This window comes from Phyllostomus discolor, chromosome 2 (genome assembly GCF_004126475.2).
Source record: "Phyllostomus discolor isolate MPI-MPIP mPhyDis1 chromosome 2, mPhyDis1.pri.v3, whole genome shotgun sequence".
Lineage (NCBI taxonomy): Eukaryota > Metazoa > Chordata > Mammalia > Chiroptera > Phyllostomidae > Phyllostomus > Phyllostomus discolor.
The window spans coordinates 204,529,797-204,543,939 of NC_040904.2; the positions used below are offsets into that span (position 1 = coordinate 204,529,797).

At 49.0% G+C, this 14,143-nt stretch overlaps 1 protein-coding gene across 2 annotated transcripts in view; it reads right to left on the bottom strand.

Moving 5' to 3' along the window:
- Positions 1 to 5,747: 5,747 nt before the first annotated feature.
- The window catches only part of NUAK1 (NUAK family kinase 1), a 72,756-nt gene continuing 64,360 nt past the window's right edge, over positions 5,748 to 14,143 (bottom strand). For both annotated transcript variants that reach the window (XM_028532487.2, XM_036019519.1), the window contains exons 6-7: positions 13,851 to 13,983; positions 5,748 to 10,400 (exon numbers count right to left, since the gene is read on the bottom strand). In XM_028532487.2, the coding sequence (XP_028388288.1) occupies positions 9,244 to 10,400; positions 13,851 to 13,983 (1,290 nt within the window). In that variant the 3' untranslated portion in view covers positions 5,748 to 9,243. The remainder of the gene's footprint in view (positions 10,401 to 13,850; positions 13,984 to 14,143) is intronic.

Here is a 14,143-nt window from a genome sequence, read left to right on the forward strand (position 1 = left end):
TTTCTTCTTCTTGTCTGATTATGGCTAGGACTTCCAGGACTATGTTGAATAAAAGAGGTGAAAGTGGACATCTCTGTCTTGTTCTCATTCTTAAGCTTGTAGTTTTTATCCATTGAGCATGATGCTGGAAGTGGGTTTCTCATATATGTCTCTTATTATGTTCAAGTATGTTCCCTCTATTCCCACTTTGCTGAGAGTTTTGATCATAAACGGGTGCTGGCTTTTATCAGAAACTTTTTCTGCATCTATTGATGTGACTACGTGGTTTTCATCCTTCACTTTGTTTATGTGGTGAATCACATTTATTGATTTGCGAATGTTGTACCAACCTTGCATTCATGGAAGAAATCCCACTTGATTGCAGTGAATGATATTTTCGATGCTTTGCTGAATTCGGTTTTCTAATATTTTGTTGAGGACTTTAGCATCTTTGTTCATCAGAGATGTTGGCCTATAATTTTCTTTCCTTGCAGTGTCTTTTTCTGGCTTTGGAATTAGGATAATGCTGGCCTCATAAAATGAGTTTGGGAGACTTCCCTCCTCTTGAATTTTATGAAATAGTTTGAGGAGAGGTGTTAGTTCTTCTTGGAATGTTTGGTAAAATTCCCCCGTGAGGCCAGCCATCTTGTCCAGTGCTTTTGTTTGTTGGGAGTGTTTGGATTCCTGCTTCGACTTCACTAGGCATAATCTGTCTATTCAGATTCTCTGGTTCCTCCTGATTTAGTTTTGGAAGATTGTATGTTTCTAGGAATTTATCCATTTTGTCCAGGTTGTCCAGTTTGTTGACATATAATTCACAATATTTTCTTATAAATCTTTTGTATTTCTTTGGTGTCAGTTGTTATTTCTTCTCTTTCATTTCGGATTTAATTTATTTGGGTCCTTTCTCTTTTTTTTCTGGAGGAGTCTGGTTAAAGGTTTCTCAGTCTATTTTATCTTTTCAAAGAACCAGCTCTTGGATTCATTGATCTTTTTATCTTTTTTTAGACTCTATTTCATTTATTTCAATTCTATTCTTTATTATTTCTTTCCTTCTACTCACTTTGGGCTTTGTTTACAGTTCTGTTTCAAGTTCTGTTAAGTGTGAAGTTAGATGGTTTATTTGAGCTTTTTCTCTTTTTTTTTTTTTTTTGGCTTTTTTGGGTGCTTTTTTAAAGATAGGCCTGTAATGCTATAAATTTCCCTCTTAGGATTGCTTTCCTAGTGTCCCACAGATTTTGGATTGCTGTGTCTTCATTTTCATCTGTCCCAAGGTACCATACCTTCCTTGATCTCATTGTTGACCCATTCATTGTTCAATAGCATGTTATTTAGCTTCCATGTCTTTGTGTGTTTTTCAGTGTTTTTCTTGTTATTGATTTCTAGTTTCATAGCATTTTGGTCAGAGAAGATGCTTGGAATCTTTCCTTCATTTTGGAATCTTCTTAACAAGGAGGACTCTCAGGAACTCCAACCTAATCTCACAGACAGCATTATCGCACTATTCTGGATTCCCCAAAAAGCCTGAGCATGTGATTATGATTTGTTTCTCTAGAAGGGGAGGCAATTTTTCCCACGCTTCCCATGTCTCCTTACTTTACCATCATGCCCAGATACGTGTGTTTATGAAAAGCTAGTCTAAGCAGCAACCACTGCCAGGGACCATCTGTACTGCACAGGGACTGAACCCATGACCATGGCCTCTCTGGAGCTGACCAGCAGGCCTGGTTCTGAGGTCTGCATCAGGCTTTCTGCTTTGCACACTTCCTTTTGCCTGGGATCCAAAGCCTGGTGTCTGAAGCTTCTGGAATGCCCTTGGCACTGCTAAATCCCATGTTTTTCAGCTTCAGTGATTCACAGATTCCAATTTGAAGAACTTTCTCAGAATAGCTATTTCTGTGGAGCCCCTTTTCTCCAGCTGCCTCCAAAATGAACTCTTCTCCACTCTCAGTTTCTCCTGACTGTGAGACGTTCTTCTGGAATTCCAGCTTGGGACCATGCCTGCGTCATCACCCTGCTCTGGACTTTGAAGACATGGCAATCCTCTCCTTTTTGTGTGATTGAAGTCACTGTTGCAATGTCTGACTGACCCCAGGCAGGTTCATGCGGCCCAGCCTGGCATCCTGTGTTTCCAGATGGCTCCAAGCAGTCGCTTTGAGCAATCAGCCCTCCAGAAGCAGGGTCCCCAGCACAGGCAATAGTATGGAGAGCCCTGCCGGGGTACGAGTATGAATACATAGCTCTGGATAGGAGGAGCCCTGCCACTGAAGACCTACTGTCCCTCTACTGAGTTCTGAGCCACAGCAGGTGTTCAGAATGGAGCAAGACTCACTCCTCCATCCCATTCCACTCTAGAGGAACTAAGAAACCTGAACCAACCCTACTAACTCCATCTGCTGAGCCTGGTCTTCTAGAACATAAAATCAATGGGGTACTGGGGGACAGTGGCTCTTTCCTTATTTGTTTGGAGAGTGCATTGACTTGGGCCGGCATCTTCATTCCTGACGGTATCTGTTTAGATTCTGCAGAAAAATACCATTTACATGAACAGGGATGGTAACAGGATGGGGCTTGTGATCAAGGAGGCCAACTTGAAGAAGGACCATCCCAGGGGCACAACAGAGCCATCAAGTGCCCAGGCTCAGAAGCCGGTCAGCCAGGCCTATATTTAAATCCTGCTGAACATGTAACAGTTGGGCAACTTGTGCCCAACCCTCAGTTTCCTCATCTGTACAAATGGAGATAAGGGAACAGGAAGAGCATGAAAAGAGATGATGTATGGAAAGGGTGGACACACTGCGTGCAGCTCAGTAAGAACTCGGTCAACACTAGCAATAACGATTTTCATTTATGCTGGGACCTTCCCATAGGAAGCAAACTTAGGTTGTGACAGAGACACTACGTGTCCATATGACTCACTTATTTTCCACTTTTTAAGTACTATAGACTTGGAGACAATCCAGGAAGTTAGGTTGGGGTCAGGTGATGTGAGTTCTGGCCAATGGGATGTGGGCACAGATGATGTAGATCACATCCAGGCCTGATTCAGAAAAGATCTTGACTCTCCCTCCTCTCCCCAGCTGGGCGTGAAGGGCCCTATGATGGCAGAACCACAGGATGGAAGAAGCTCAGATCTCCCAGTGTCTGCACGGAGACAACATGATGAGGAGAACAGCCCAACCAGTATCGAACTCGGTGAGGGTAAGAAATAATCGCTCATCATATGGAGCCACTGACATGTCAGGGCTGATTTGTCCCTTTAGCCTAACACAGTGTATCCAGAAGAATTTGCAAATGAAAACGAGCACAGGGAGTGGAGAGGGAGGCAGCTGATCAGAACATCGTGATGTTCCCAGTCGGGTAGCAAAGGGCAGTGTGAATTTTTCATCCGTAGAAACATAACTGTCGCAATTTACAGACACACTTGACGGCTCAGTTTCCGCACCATTCCCTACTGGAACCAGACAGTTGTGACAGTGCAGGGCAGGGTTTTGTGACATGAAACCCATACTCTGCACTTTCTGATCTTTATAGAGTGTCCCCGCTGCTCCGCTTCCATGTGCCCAACTTTGCATGATTCTGTGGATGAAAAACATCCTTTCCATAGATTTCAATAAAGCAGCGGTGAATTTCTTCAGTGGAAACAGATCCTCACTTAAAATGCACGCCATGGCATGTATCTCGTCTGGGGACCACCTGCCGAAGGAAGCAGCCATTTGTAATTAAGGGTATGAAAAGTCATGATTATAGCCAGTCTGCGTTAGAACAGCACCACATCTGTTTGGCAAAACACCACACTCCCTGGACCAGGGTTGTCCTGTGCCAATGGACCAGAAATTAACCCTGTAAAACTCTGTTTGGAAGACACAAGGGCCTTGCACGTGCTGTTCCTGCTGCCTGAAATGCTCACCACTCTTCCTATAGCTGGTTCTTCATCTTCAGACCTCTGCCCAAAAGTCACCTCTTCAGAGATGCCTTCCTGGACTACTCTTCACACAAGAAGTACTCCCCTCCCTTAATTCTTTATGTCTGCACCCTACCCATTTCTTTCGCAGCATGCATTACAATCTGTTATGGGGGCGGCTTTGTTTCCTTGTTTATTATCTGTTTCTCCCACCAGATCTAGGTAACAATGAAATCCATCCTGCCTCTAGAATTCCAGGTATATGAACTAATAAAGCCCTTATAGTGTTTAAGCACATTTCAGCTGGGTTATCTCATATTTTAGTTGATTTTACAAACATCTTTCCTCTCTATAGCATTATATTGCTGCCTTCCTGAAACTAGTTGTATCAGTTTACAACCTTCTATGTGTCAAGCCCTATATTAGGTACTTTCATTTAATTTTCACAATAACTCAAAGTTAGGGATGATTTGATGCTATTTTATAGCTGAGGCCCAAAAGGTGTAACTTTTTTTGTTGGCACTGCATCCCTTCTGTTGGGAGAGCTGTCCTCCCCTACTGTGGGACTCTGAAGGAGCTGTCATTCAAGCATACCATGAGGCAGGCACAAGCTCCAGGCGGCCAATCAGGGCATCTTTCTACCTGGATTCTGTGACTGGGCCAGAGGGAGACACATGATCCCAGCAAAGCGAATCACAATGCTTCCTTGGCTCAAAATGCTAGGATGGTAAGAATCTATCTCTGACTCAAGGATCACACACCAACAGGACCTATTACCCCAAGAGCTCTCTTGTGGCCACGCAGGAGAGCCTAAGAATGAAATCCACATCTAGTGAGAATGAGTAAAAAAGAAGCCAACAACATCACTTGAACCCCTGGATCCAGCTGTACCTGAGATATACCTTTAGATTTACATGAAGCAGTAAATTCATCCGGGTACTTAGCACGGTCTGAGTTGTGTTTCTGCCACTTGCCACTGAATAAGGATGGCTTTAGCACAGTGTAGAAGCTCAGTAAGTGTACATTCTCTCAATTTCACTCCAGGTAAGGAGTGAAAGATGCGATTTCTTTGGAAAGTCAGGCTTTTCTTGCATCGACCTCCCACCACGGCTCTTCAGTACAGAGCATGGCTCCCTAAGGTTTGATTCGAAAACAGGGCTTGATGTCATTTCATATTGTGACTGAGACCCAGGACTCCAAATCTCCCCATCATTCATCCTTCTTCCCAAGGGTTTTCTGGAGAGTCTTTGTGCGGAAGGAACAATGGCAAAGTGGGACCCGGGATGTCCCTTTATTACAGGCAGAGCAGCGGCCTTCCCCATGAGGAAACGTGGCCCTCAGATCTCCAGACTCCCAGCAACCAGATTAGGGATCTGTCTGCCCTTAGGATAGAAGGAGGTGCCAAGGACGGGGGTGGGGCATGGGGGATGCCCACCGAGTAGGCCAAGGCTGGGCACACAGCATGGTTGTGTTCACCTCTGACGGTTAACCTCTAGCCTAGGCTGAAGGAACTGGGTCAGCAGTCTCCTTTGAAAACCAGAACTGAGAACATATAAATTTGAAAGTTACCTGATCAGCCAAGGTGGGGATTAGATCAGGAAGAAAATCAGGCTACAAAAAGAGAATAAAGCCGGTTTGCATGTGCGAAGAGGGGCAGAAGAGAGGGCCTGCCATTTTCCTAAGATCCCACGCCTCCCGCTCCCGGTCCCAGCTGCGTGTGCCCACTGCTGTGCATCTCCTGAGAACTTCAGATAAATTCCCCTTCCGTGCTTGAGCTAGCCTGTGCGGGCCTCGGCTGCTGACCCCCATTCTGTCCCTGATTTCACCAAAAGAAAAACAACCAAAGAAAGAAGCAAGGTCCCGGTTCAGTTCAGGTCATTGCAATTTATTTAATTTAAAAATAAAAACAGAAACAAAAACAAAACAGAAATCCATTTCCAATGAAAATACAAACACTTTGGGTGGTTATCCAGCTTTTTGTTTGTTTGTTTGTTTTTTGGTTTTTTCCCTGTAGGCTGTCCTGGGCTCAAACCAATCGAGTGAGTGAAAACCAATTTTGACTGGAGCCATAGAGCATGTCGCACCAATTAAATTACACCAATATATTATTATAATACCTTTGAAATGCCTTTCAGACCAATAAATAAGAAAAGACAAATTCAAATAAAAAAGTCAACTTTTTATTACCAAAAAAATAGAAATTAAATAAAAGTCACAACATGGATTTTTTTTTCCTTAAAAAAAAAAATGTGCAGTCAAGTTTCTCTCTCTCTCTTTTTTTTTTTTTCTTCTAGGAATGATACCATGCCAGTTAATCCCTACAGAACATTTCCAGTTTGGCAATAAGCAGTCAGTCGATCATTCACATTTGTACTCAAGACAGCAGGCCTGGGCGCCACTCAACCTGAATTTTACCCTGAACAGTGCTCCCTGTCATCTGAAGCAGCAGCACCTTACAACAGGGATGGAAATTCAGTGAGTTCTTAGCATTTTTCATGCGGCCTGGGGTCTTGAAGCACTTCCTGAAAACTGATCATGCCTTGAAATCTACCTGTAACAAGAAGTATCATTCTACTCCTTTGGCAGACTTGTAAACTAAGACACTGAAAGGCCCACGGAGGCAAGGGAGGGACCAGGAGAGCCGACAGCGAATCCCCTGCCTGGTCCACCAGGTCATAAAAGTGTCTCCCACTTGTGATTCCGTGGAGATGCATCAAGCACGACCTCCTTGGCTGGGGATTGGCTGGTAGGGACGGTAGGACTTAAAGAGGAAGCAGGGAAGTTGCTTTTCTGGGCTTTTCCCTCTACTCCAGGGTTTTCCTTGAAAAGACGGAGCCAACATCACATCTAGAATCCGAGGATTTAGCAGAATGTCAGAACCAGGCAGGGCCTGAGAGACCAGCTAATCCACCCTTCCAGCTCTCAACGAAGGGAAAACTTAGTGCCCCAAACTCTGCAGGTGCCTAAGGCCACCGGCTAGTTAGCAGCGCACCAGGACTCGACTCCCAATCTCTGCCTCTGAGTGGAGGCCTGCCTTTGCTAGAATCCAGTCTGGATGTATTGACAAAAGAGAACATACATGTGTGTTTCTCCCTTTTTTTTTTGTTGGGGGGAGGAGTAAGAATGGTTTTTCTTAATAGTTGTCATTTTTATTTAAAAACTAGAAGGCTGGAAAATACTAAACAGAGGCAATCACTTGGCAGAAGGCAAAAAAAAAAAATCAGCCAGTAGCTAGGTGTGATTCCTGAATCACGCCGATAGCTCCCAACAAGGCCGGTGGCCATGCACGAGGCCCGGCCGCGTGGCAGCACCGGGTGCTCAGAAAAGGCTGCATGAAATGAGATCAGGAGCAGGGAGCTCCGAGGTTGCAGAATGCCCTCCATGCACCCACACACCCTCCACACACAATTTGCCACCTACGGAATTTTTTTTTCCCTTTTGAACCTATAGTGGAGCTCAGGAAGGAGGTGGAATTGAATGAAAGGAAACGGAGGAGCTTCCCACAATACATGACTCGACCCGAAGGGAATGCACAAGCCAGAACCCCAGAGCGGGTGGCAAAGGGGACACATGCAGCCATCTCCTTAGGGAAAGGGCGGGTTCGTTCTAATGAATGTTCTTAGTGCCTTAAGGTGAGTTCTTGCCCGTCTCCATGTGAGCTGGTTTACCTGCTGGTTTTCCCCAAAATGAAAAGACTAGCCCTCCCATCATATTTCCAGGTGGCTACCCGAAGTCGGCCATCTTGAAACAAGGGTTTCAATTTCCCCAGGCCAGTAGAATCTGAAGTCACCCCAAATTCACAAATAAGACCATTAACCCCAAACCCAGGATCTAAGGATGTCCCATTGTGGGAGTGATGTCTAGTCCCCTGCAACCTGGGTGTCGAGAAGCTAAACACCTAGTCCTGTTGCTCTTTAAGATAAGAGTCCTACCACACGGCTTCCCTGCCTCCTCCAGAACCACGTGGGTGACTTTTAGGGAAATGTCTCCTCTTCTGTAGGCTTCCCCCCTCCCACTCCGCTCTTTCGACACCTCATTCACTTGAGTGGATGAAACATTCTTTCCTCCCCCCGAAGCCTGGGAGTTCACAGCCATGGCACTGAATACCTAGATGTGGGGGGGAAGCACCTCCTGCCTGACTTTCCTCTCCTCCCCCAAATACCCCACCTACACACTAACTCCCCGGAAGCAAACTCGCCCACCTCTGAGGATCCCACGTTTGGTGGGTGGGGAAACCGTCTGCTGTTACTAAACAGGGTCAGTGGCTGAGCCAGTTGCTCCCTTGGAGACTACGGACAGTACTGCATCCAATTCAGGGCATTCGTGCAGGTGAGAAGGAACCCGAGAGGCGGCATTCCAGTTTAATATTGAGATGTTAAAGAAATCGATCAGTCGCCCCCTTGCTGGTGCGGGTCAATTTCCACTCATCCGGGCAAGCACCACAGAGAGTCCCAAGCTCTATTATACACCGAAGTTTTGACCTCTGACACCACCATCCTTTTCCCATCCACCCTTAGGAAGCTGTGCTGAAGAACAAGGCAGACATCCGGAAAGAAGCCAAAAAATCACTATGGGCTGACTCGAAGTCCTTAGCCAAGTTCACAGCCTCCTCTCTCTGACTGAGGCCCTGTCTTCTATTCAAGGTAGAGTAGCAAATCAACAAATGCCACACCAGTAGCATGAAAAGATAACAGAGACCCCACAGGATGCCCTAACCTAATTCCCAGGCACCTTGCCAGGTCAAGGATGGCAACCACATGGCATGAGTGCTACCGCCCCTCTTCCCAACCCCACGGCAGCCATGACTATTCGATCACAGTACTGCTTCCCGTGTGCCTGGGCTACTCACACCCGCACAGCCAGCAGCCACTATCAATCGATCACCGATGCAAGCGCAGGTTGCTGAAATCTATTTGCCAACCCCATGCCGTCAGACCGAGCTTGCTACTGTGAGGAGAGAAAGAGCAAGCTCTGAGCTCACCCAAAGCAGATGGCCCCAGTCTCTCCTGTCCCTCCTCCAGAAGCGTTTGGACGACTTCTAGGGAAATGCTCCCTCTCCCATATGCTTCCTCCCCACTCCCTAAGTGCTGGCCAACACCACCTCCCCTGGACAGCTGGTCCTCCAGGAGGTGCCATAAAGCCAATGCCAATTAGGACCCAAATTCTGACTGGCGGTTGACAGGACTGGCAGAGAGCCCACTTGCTGGTTTGAGGCTGCAAACTGGGCCAAGCAAGATGGCACCAACCCTCTTTCCGTCTATCATCATGGCCAGCAAAGAGGTAACCAGCTTGTCAGAACAAGCCATTACCTCCCTTCCTCCCTGGTGCCCACCCCCACCCCGCCCCCACACCCCGGGGCGCTAGTTGAGTTTGTTGCAGATCTCCAGCGCTTTCTTGTAGACCTGAGTCACGTCATCCATGTCCGTGAGGAGGGAGAAGCTGCTGTCTCCCAGCCGGTTCCGGTACCGCTTCAGGTACTGGGGCCTCGGCCGGTTCTGGAGCCCCTCAAAGTCCTGGATCTGGAGGAAGTTTTCTGCCGAGACGCAGCTGCGGATGCGCTGCCGGGCAGGGCGGTTCTCCTGCAGATCCAGCAAGTCAAAGGAGTCGCTGGACAGGACACTGTCGTCGCTGATGACGCTGGAAGGCCGGCTGTAGCTCCGGGAGAGGCCCTCCGCAGCGGGGACGCTGGGCTCCAGCAAGGATTCCAGTGTGGGCATTTCAGGGCTGGCCAGGGCGGGGTCCATGGTGTCCGTGGAGTACTTGCTGCTGTGTTTCAAGATGCCCTTCCTGCGGCAGGAGAGGCTGTGGGCAGTCACCCTGGCTGGGTCCGGAGGGCTAGGGGACGGGATGCTGCTGCCCATCCCATCGTTACTGTCCAGCAGCTCTGAGGACTCGCTGCGCTCTGGAGAGGAGTAGTAACCCGATTCTCTCTGCTGCGTCTTTTTCAAGATGCCTTTCTTGGGCATGGCGGCCGACTGTTTGGGGCTGAGTTTGCCTGGCACCTCTGCCTCCGGGGAGCTTGGGAGGGGCACGCCAGTCCGGCACACGTCCTGCTCCATCTTGAAAGCCGAGGGAAGGGCGGGACTGACGACACCTTCGATGAAGCCGGTGCTGTGAGAGCGATGCTCGCTGTTGCTTCGCTTCTTCAGGATCCCCTTGGGCCTCTTGGAGCTCAGCTTGGATGGGCTCTCGGGCACCGAGTCCTGGCCAGATTGGGCAAAGTCATTCTCTTTCTTGGACTTCTTCAGCGACCGTTGCCGCTCCAGCATGACCTCGGAAGCCCCGGGTTTCACCAGGCCCTTCATTTTGGCCTCAGCCTCAGCCTGCAGCCCCGTGGACCGGTGGTGCCAGTCGATAATCCGGGCCAGGAGCGGGGACTCGGAGTTGTGAAGGGCATCACAGTCACAGACGCTGCTCTTGTAGCCCCAGTTCACCCACCAGTGGTTGGCGATGTCCTCGATGGTGGCCCGGCGGTCAGGGTTCACCATCAGCATCCACCGAATGAGTCCTCGAGCGTCTATGGGACAAGAAAAAAAAAAAAAAAAAAAAGGAAGATGACTTCGTGGGAGCTCCCGGCTTTGGGACGGGGATGACACTCCAGAAACGGCTAAGGAGGCATGCTCACTTTCAGAAAACTCCAGCTAGAGTCCCGGTCCAGCCAAAGTCTTCCAGACTGTATCTCAAAAGCATCATCAAAACTTAAGAACTGGCCCTGGCTGGCATAGCTCAGTGGATTGAGCGTGGGCTGGGAACCAAAGTGTCCCAGGTTCGATTCCCAGCCAGGGTACATTCTTGGGTTGCAGGCCATGACCCCCAGCAACCACACATTGATGTCTCTCTCTCCCTCTCTCTCCCTCCCTAAAAATAAATAAATAAAATCTTTAAAAAAAAAAAACAACTTAAGAACCGTAGGCCCGTGCGCCATGCCATCCTGGCATGCTGTTCCTGTCTGAGTGAAAGAAGGTCATGAACTACCGAGCTCTCCATCAACTCCAGTTTCTATAAAACGGGCAAGGCCAGGTACCCGGGAAAGAATCCAGACCCAGCCCCTGGCAGGGCCCCACCGCTCCTTTGGGGAATATCGTTTCACCAAAAGGGAAAGCGGGTGTAGATTACCATGGCTCTCTTTCGTCCTCCAAAGGTAGGCTTGTATAAACATGCGGAGCTCAGGGTCACTGGGAAAGCGCAGAGGCACGAAAAGGAAATTTGGGGCTGAGATGACGAGGAAAGGGCTCCTCCCCAGAGAGGGGAAGACAGAGGAGGGTGGAGAGGAGCTCAGACCTGGCACACCTGGGCAGTGAAAGGGGCCCTGCCCAAGGCTGGCCGTGGCCGGGTGCTGCACCCCACACCCCGTGAGCTTACCTCTGTCCCCTCTCCGACATAAGCCACAGCGTGCTGAGCTGCCAGATCGGAGAGCTGATCTATGTGTGCTATCAGCTTACCGCCCGTCTGAGAAACTCCATTTGCAAATTTCGGCTGCCAGAGAGTTAGGGGGAAGTCCCCAAAGGGATGGCGAGGAGACCACAGGAGCCAAATGACTCTCACAGCTTAAAACCTGACTTTAAAGATCAAACTGGCCCTGGCTGGTGTAGCTCAGTGGATTGAGTGTGGGCTGTGAACCAAAGTATCACAGGTTCGATTCCCAGTCAGGGCACATGCCTGGGTTGCAGGCCATGGCCCCCAGCAACTGCACATTGGTGTTTCTCTGTCTCTCTTTTTCTCCCTCCCTTCCCTCTCTAAAAATAAATAAAAATAAAATCTTAAAAAAAAAAAAGATCAACCTGTGCTTCCCCCGTGGGGACTGAATGGTATCCAGGGAAGGCGCCACCTCCCTGCTACCCTGCCACTTATGTGAGCTAATGAGTAGCTACAAGCACCTGGCAAGGGGGCCAGGGGTGAGGTGCGCCCCTGAAAAGTGACAGGACAATGTTCATTCAGCCATTCAACAAATATTTTCTGAACCCCTATAATGTGCCAGAAATTCGAGTTCGGTGCTAAGGCAAATAAGATAGCCATAGAGGTCACCTCGAAATTTCTCCAAAAAAAAAATCCAAACCAAGTTGGCTTATTGAGAAAATACAGACAGATATGAATATCTCTATCTACTAATATATCATAGTCAGTGCTTGTTATTCACAGGTTTTATACTTGGAAATTCACTAAAATTTATTTGCACCCTCAAAGTCAATATTCAGGGCGCCATCCCGGTCACCTGAGGACGCAGAGTGGCAGAAAACACGCGTCGCACCAACACGCGTGTGTGTTCCCAGTGGAGGTCCAACGGGGAACAATGCTCTGCCTGGCTGTTTCGCTCTCCTACTAACAAGTGTCCTTACGAGTGTCCTTTTCGGTCTATGCAGTCCACGTCTTTCACAAGGTGGCACTTCGTGTTGGTGACCTCATGGCACAGAATGCCCCCAGGGGTAGTGCGGGAGTGCTGTGCCGAGTTCCTAAGCGCAGGAAGGCTGCGGCGAGCCTTTCGGAGGAAATGTGTGAGTTAGACACAAGCTTCGTTCAGGCACCAGGTACAGTGCTGCTGGCCGTGAGTTCGATGTGAATGAATGAACAACGTATCTTAAGGGAGGTATCTTTACACAGAAGTGTATATAAAACAAGATTGTGTATTGATCGGCTGTCAAAAATGGTGTGACCAGAGCCCTGGCTGGCACAGCTCAGTGGATTGAGTGCGGGCTGTGAACCAAAGTGTCCCAGGTTCGATTCCCAGTCAGGGTACATGCCTGGGTTGCAGGCCATGGTCTCCAGCAACCACACATTGATGTTTTTCTCTCTCTCTCTTTCTCCCTCCCTTCCCTCTCTAAAAATAAATAAACAAAATCTTAAAAACAAAACAAAACAAAAAACGGTGTGACCAGAGGCTCACGGGAATGGAGCCCTGTGTTCCCCTGAGGAACAATGCTTAGTGGTCACAAACTCAGCGCGCACAGCAATTTTATAGAACGTAACTACCAATAATGAGAACGGCCTGTGTGTGTCTGGGTGTGTACATACACAGTATGTATGTGTGTATGTGTGTATACACACACGCACCTATATAGATGAAGTATTTGTGTTCTCCGTATTCCCAAGACGGCCCTGGTGCACACCCTTCCCCTCCACGCACGGCACCCTCCCATCAAGAGATGGAGCTTAGGGTTGCTTTGACTAATGGAACATGGCAGAAGGGACATTATTATCTGGCTTCCAAACCCAGGCGTTAAGAAGGCCTGGCGGCTACTCCTTCCTCCTTCTCAGAGCCCTGAGCTGCCACGCCAGAAGTCCGGGCGCCCCCCTGGACTCAGAAGCCTGGGGAGACACCTCCTGGAGAAGGAGCCCATGTGGAGGAGTCTCAGCAACAGCAGCTCCGGCCCCAGCTGCCACCTGACTGCAGCTGCAGGAGACAGCCCAGGCAAGGCCAGGAGAGCTCTGGCCCACCCAGGGAATCGAGAGGCATGCTTGCTTGCTTGTTGTTTAAACCACTGAGTTTGTTGGCGGGTTTTAGGGATAGAGCTGTTATGCAGTGACAGGTCATGAAACAGCCACGCCCACATGTCACAGCCCCCAGGCAGGGCACAGTGGTGAGGAGGAGCAGTTGTCACCCACAGTCTAAGGAGGGTGCTTTGCATGGATCGGAAGGGACTTCCTATAATAATACCTGTGCCCAAGTTTTTAATTGTTAGTGGAGAAACTAAATCCAAACAGAGTCCAATATTCACCTAGGTTCACGCGGCAAGCAAACAGGACCCCCAGCCCACCTGCCACGTAGAACGCTTATTTGGAAAATTTCATTTGGGAAAAGTCTGGGCAAGGCGGCCTAACAAGCCAGCTTTGCCAGAAGCCAAAGATCTGGACGCAAAAGAAAGCAGAAAAGTGGAAGACTCCTTCCAGACAATACAACAGAAGCAGACAGTGTGAGTGAGGGCAGGTACGCACCACGCCCGCTCAACCCCTGACCCTCCCCAGCACGCACCTGAGGGCTGCGTGGGCTCCCGGTACTCTCCACTGCTGATCTGCCGAATGAGGTTTTTGTGATCGAAACCATCGAAGGGCATTGTTCCATAGACGAGAGTGTAAAGCAACACGCCCAGGGCCCAGCTGTCCACCTGGAGCAGAGAGACAGGACATGCAGGAGCTGGGAAACAGATTCCGGTTGCCTTGCGAACCATCAGCATCACAGCGTGTGAGCAGCCAGCCCCAGTGACCCCAGGAACTGAATTCAGCACCTGGCAGGCAGGTTCCCCTGGCAGCCTGACAACTGATAGG